At 44.7% G+C, this 5,059-nt stretch overlaps 1 protein-coding gene across 1 annotated transcript; it reads right to left on the reverse strand.

The window, feature by feature from the left end:
• Window positions 1–942: 942 nt before the first annotated feature.
• Window positions 943–4,546, reverse strand: ADIPOQ (adiponectin, C1Q and collagen domain containing). The gene is made up of 2 exons (XM_081831320.1): window positions 4,295–4,546; window positions 943–3,378 (listed from the first exon to the last, which is right to left on the reverse strand). The coding sequence occupies exons 1-2, from the start codon at window positions 4,533–4,535 to the stop codon at window positions 2,858–2,860; spliced, it is 762 nt and encodes a 253-aa protein (XP_081687446.1). The 5' UTR covers window positions 4,536–4,546; the 3' UTR covers window positions 943–2,857.
• Between the last annotated feature and the right edge of the window lie 513 nt (window positions 4,547–5,059).

A 5,059-nucleotide genomic window follows, 5' to 3' on the forward strand; every position in this document is an offset into this window, starting at 1 on the left:
ATGATGGGACTGGGAAGATATCATGGGACCCTTACTCCTAAAATCTTGGCCACAGTTCCTCTCAGGAGGGGCTGTGCAGATTTGCTCTCTCTGTTTCCACAAAGAATTGGCCCTGCTCCAGAGAGCTTAAAGTGAGAGTGACCCCATGTCCAGTCCAGTGCTGTGAAGATCCCACCCTACCCAGATGTGGGCTGCGAGCATGACCAGATGTCCACTACTTGTTGAAATTTTAGAGAAAACCAACAGTAATCTTCAGCAATATCTTTCTGAGAAACCTAAGAAAACTCAAATGTAACACTAAGAGTTCATGGTGGACAGGTGTTTTCACATTTGTCATCCACTCTCCCACTTCTGGTAACTGTGTTTTGAATTAGAGAAAATACCCTTTCTCCAGCTTGAGCCATAATCAACTTTAGTCAATAAGTATAGTCCATCCTCCTGACTGAAGTAATTGGTCAGAGATGGGCATACAACCTAGTGAGAGCCAGTGAGATGCAAGGATATACTTGCTGGGGCTTCTGGAAAAGAGAACTTCCACTCTCCTCCATGGGAACCACCAGAAAAGAGGATGTCTCTTTAGCCAGATGATATGGTGGGAGGATACCAGAGCTGGCAGGCTGCCAGTCAGTCTATTTGATATCGTGAGGAAAAGCCTAGCAGTATACTGTATAGAGCCTGAGTGTTAAGCCTACACTGCTGGAAGGACAGATAGAAAAAGGGTCTTTGATATCCCTTGAGCCTCTCGTTCAAGCCTTACCTAATGACAGAATAGCTGCTCTGGTAGTTTCCATCATGCAAGGGAATTCTTTTTTTTTTTTTCCTCTCAAGTGAGAGTTGGGTTTTCTGTCATTCATAACATAGAGTCCCAACATGCAATTTATCCCTTCAACCCTCTCTAAACCCTATGTCTTTCTCCAAAAAATGAAAACAAAAGGCATGTGATTCAAGTGCTTCTACTTTTAATGCTGAACAATATCTTTACTTGTAGAAAATGATGTGCAAACACTGTAAAAGACGAAGCTTAGTATGTAGAAATAATAATCACTTAATGATGAGCAATACACAAAAGGGAATAATTCAGAATTTAAAACTGAGAGCAAAAGAAATAAGTTTCCCATTTCTGTTTATACAGAATGCTATTAATTCTGCTTTTGCTAAAAACTTTGAAAAGCGTTACTCAAGCTATTGTCTCCTGGGAGGATATTTACCATCATCAACCACCTATACTTCTTTATTTTTTGTTAGAAATGTTTGACAACTAAAAATTGTATATATTTACATGTACAATGTGCTGGTTTGCTGTAGATAAACATGGTGAAATAATCACCGCAATCAAGCTAGTTCATATATCCATCATCTCAGATAGCATTTTTCTTCTTCTTCTCCTTCTTCTTCTTCTCCTTCCTCCTCCCCTTCTTCTTCTCCTTCTTCTTCTCCTTCTTCTCCTTCTTCTCCTTCTTCTCCTTCTTCTTCTTCTTCTTCTTCTTCTTCTTCTTCTTCTTCTTCTTCTTCTTCTTCTTCCTCTTCCTCTTCTTCTTCTTTTAATTCTTAAAGAACAAGGATAGATTCAGAAGGCCCAGGTCTTCCCAGACCCTGTCGGTACTCAAGGAAAGAATGGTTTCCAAATTCCTTTGTAGGTTTTGCATAGCAGGCTCAAGCTACCTTCTTCAGGGAAAATTCTTTAAGTATTCTGGAAAGAACAGTCATCCCAAACCTCAGTGGAAAAGATTCAAACTATCCAGTGTAACAAGGATTAGGTGCTTAAATTCAGAGAGTTCCTAAAATGAAAATGTTTCTGTAGATAAGGATTAGTTATATGAAGAGACTGAACTGGAGTTAATCCTGGGTAGAGATGAGATTCAAGAGACTGGTCTTCATGAGGCATTTATCAAGGACCTGCAAAGGGACTCAGAGGTGAAGGAAGCACAGTCCTTTCCAGGCAGTTGTCTCTGGCCTGGGAGAAGGATGTCTTTCATACCCAGGATTCTCATCCAGAGTAATACATAGAGGGGCACAGGGGAAGAGTGTGTGAGGAAGGTTTGCAAGAGAGAGCTGTCACATCAGAGAAGCTTCCTGACTAGGTGGTTTTGAGGAACAGGGAGGGTTTCACCATGTGAAGGTGAAGGTAGCTTTTTGAGCTGGAGAGAAGAGCATAAAGAAAGACAGAGAAGCAGAAGTACAGAGTAATTAGTGGTCCAGCAGGGATGGGACCTAGTCATAGAATCACCTCTGAGGGACCTCTACAGGGGAAAGGCTTAACTCACCATGAAGACCACTCAGAGGCCCTCAGGTGAGCTGGGTGATAGACCCCTACCAACACTCCCAAGAGGCCATGTACTCCTAAACAAAGGGCAGGGCCTAGGGGAGAAGGTCTACAGACCTGGGTTTGCCTTCGAAATCTGCCACTTAATACCCATGTGAGCTTAGGCATTCATTTAACTCTCTCAGGCTCAGGACCCAAGCATAAAATGAGGAGAATAATATCTTTCCTTTGTACCTCCCAGGATTGGCATGAACATGAGGAAAAACAGTGGACACAGAATAGCACTGTCAAATACTTTCTGGTAGTTCGATATCTCACCATATATGTGAATCACCCCCAGAAATATTATTAACCTTTCATTGCTACTACATAACAGACTCTTGAGGCCAGGGACCATGTCTTCTTCAGGACAAGGAACATAGTATATGATTTTTTTGAAAAGGTACTTGATGAATGAATGAGTAAATGAATGAATAATGTTCAGAGCCCTCCAACTGGATAACAAAATTAATCTCTTAACTCCACTGAAAACCCATGGACTGTTCTTTCACTTTTGGGTTGTTTGGCCTGGAGGAGTCTCTAAGTTAGTTGTGATCAGTTGGTATCATGGTAGAGAAGGAAGCCTGTAAAGGTAGAGTCATGGACATTATCTGCGTAGAGCCCATAAGAGTTCCCATCCCCATACACCTGGAGCCAGACTTGGTCGCCCACTTCCAGATGGAGGAGCACAGAGCCAGAGGCCTGGTCCACATTCTTCTCCTGGTACTGGTCATAGGTGAAGAGTATAGCTTTGTCCTTCTTGTAGAGGCTGACCTTGACATCCTTCAAGTAGACTGTAATGTGGTAGGAGAAGTAGTACAGCCCAGGAATGTTGCAGTGGAATTTTCCAGTGGTGCCATCATAGTGGTTTTGCAGATTGTAGAAGATTTTGGTAAAGCGAATGGGAACATTGGGGACAGTGACCCGGCTCTCCAATCCCACACTGAATGCTGACCGATGTACATAGGCACTTTCTCCAGGTTCTCCTTTCCTGCCCGGGATTCCTGGAAAGCCTCGGGGACCTTCAACCCCAGTTACTCCGGTTTCACCAGTGTCACCCTTAGGACCAACAAGACCTAGAGAATGACAAGACCTCAGTGACCAGAAGGAACAGAATTACTGCCTAGGTTAGTTCTAACCTAAAACACTGTCCCTATGGACCTTACCCACAACCTGCCTGACTTACGGAGCAAGGAACCAAAGGGAGCTCCCAAAGAGGTGAGTTATACCTTCTCCTGCTCCATCCCCCAGCGGACTTCCATAAATTCATCTCCAACCTTATTTCCTAAAGGTCTCCATCATAGACCCTCCACCTTGCCAACCCTTTATATGCTGACTCAACCAACCCTACTTTTGCTCTTCTATCCCCTCTGGCCAGAATGCCCTCCCTCCTTTATTCTGTCTACCCATACTTCAAGGCCTGACTCAAGCCCTGCCTCCTCCTTAAAGTCTTCATTGCTAATCTAGATCTTCATTGAGAGCATTTTCTCTCTGTTCCATACATTGGGCATTTGTCCACATTCAGTTAAGCATATTTGGAATCGACTTTCTTGTAGTAATCCTTAACAGCCTTGTGCTTTAGACTTATCTTCTTACCTACACCAAGAGTTCCCCAGGAGCAAGACTGTGAGCTACGAGGGTGCGTTGAGTGTAAATGCCATTGGGCAGAATGGGAGTTAAGTGGAAATGAAGGGAAACAATGTGAAGAGATTGGGAAGAGTGACGGATGAGGCGGGGATGGGAAAGGGTACAGGGACCATGATGTCGATAGAGCAGAGTTGAGGGTACTGGTTTTACAGGTACGACCTATTCTCATGACCAGAAGGCCAACCCAAAATTCACTTTGGGTTGCTTATGGATCACAGAAAAGAAAAATTGCTTCCTCCCTTTGTCTTGGCCTTTGTCAATAGCTAATGCCTTTGGATAGTTCCAGAAGCTCTCCTCTACCCAGGAGAAGTCTACGATGGAGGAAGCCAAAAACCTTGTTCTTACCTGGATCTCCTTTCTCACCCTTTTCGCCAGGGGTGCCATCTCTGCCGTCACGGCCTGGGGTCCCATTGTGGCCAGGATGCCCTGGGATACCTGCCAACCAACCTGTGCAGGCCCCCTTGGCCAGAGGAAGCAGGCCTCCAGGCTTTTCTGTCACGGAGTCCTGGCCGTGAGTGGGCAGGACTAGTAGCAGTAGAACAGCTCGTAGCAACAGCATCCTGAGCCCTGGAACCCAGATCCACATTGTCAGCCACGAAAGCACACACCACACAACACACTCCATCTGGACCTACGCAGGACTCAGGCCACCTCCGCAGAGTCCCCTTCTGAGATCTGCTCTCTCGACACTCACATCTTCCAGAAGACTTGTCTATTTCCACCCACCTTGATCTCTTTCTGCCCTGAAATTTGCAATACTTAGCATTATTCTTTGTCTGTAATCTCCTTTCGTCAACAGATTGTGAGTTCGGTGAGGGCAGGACAACACTCTTCCAACTGCCTCATATCTGAGCACAGGACCAGGCTCCTTGGGCCAAATACCGAGAGTCCATTTGTCAAGAATCTCTCCCTTGAGTTTTCCAAGGATGACGACTCAGATCATCCCCTTCAACTCTAACCAACTTCTCTCTCTCTCTCGGGCTCCTTCCTTTTTCTTCTCTACTTCCCTCCCTCATTTCTTTGTTTATTCCTCCTCTCTCTCTCTCTCTCTCATTCTCTTTTTTCCTCTCCCCATCTCTTGGATCACACGTTAGACCATTTGGTCTATTA

This window comes from Leptonychotes weddellii, chromosome 1, assembly GCF_054177405.1.
Source record: "Leptonychotes weddellii isolate Sample4059 chromosome 1, ASM5417740v2, whole genome shotgun sequence".
In the NCBI taxonomy this organism is placed as follows: Eukaryota; Metazoa; Chordata; class Mammalia; order Carnivora; family Phocidae; genus Leptonychotes; species Leptonychotes weddellii.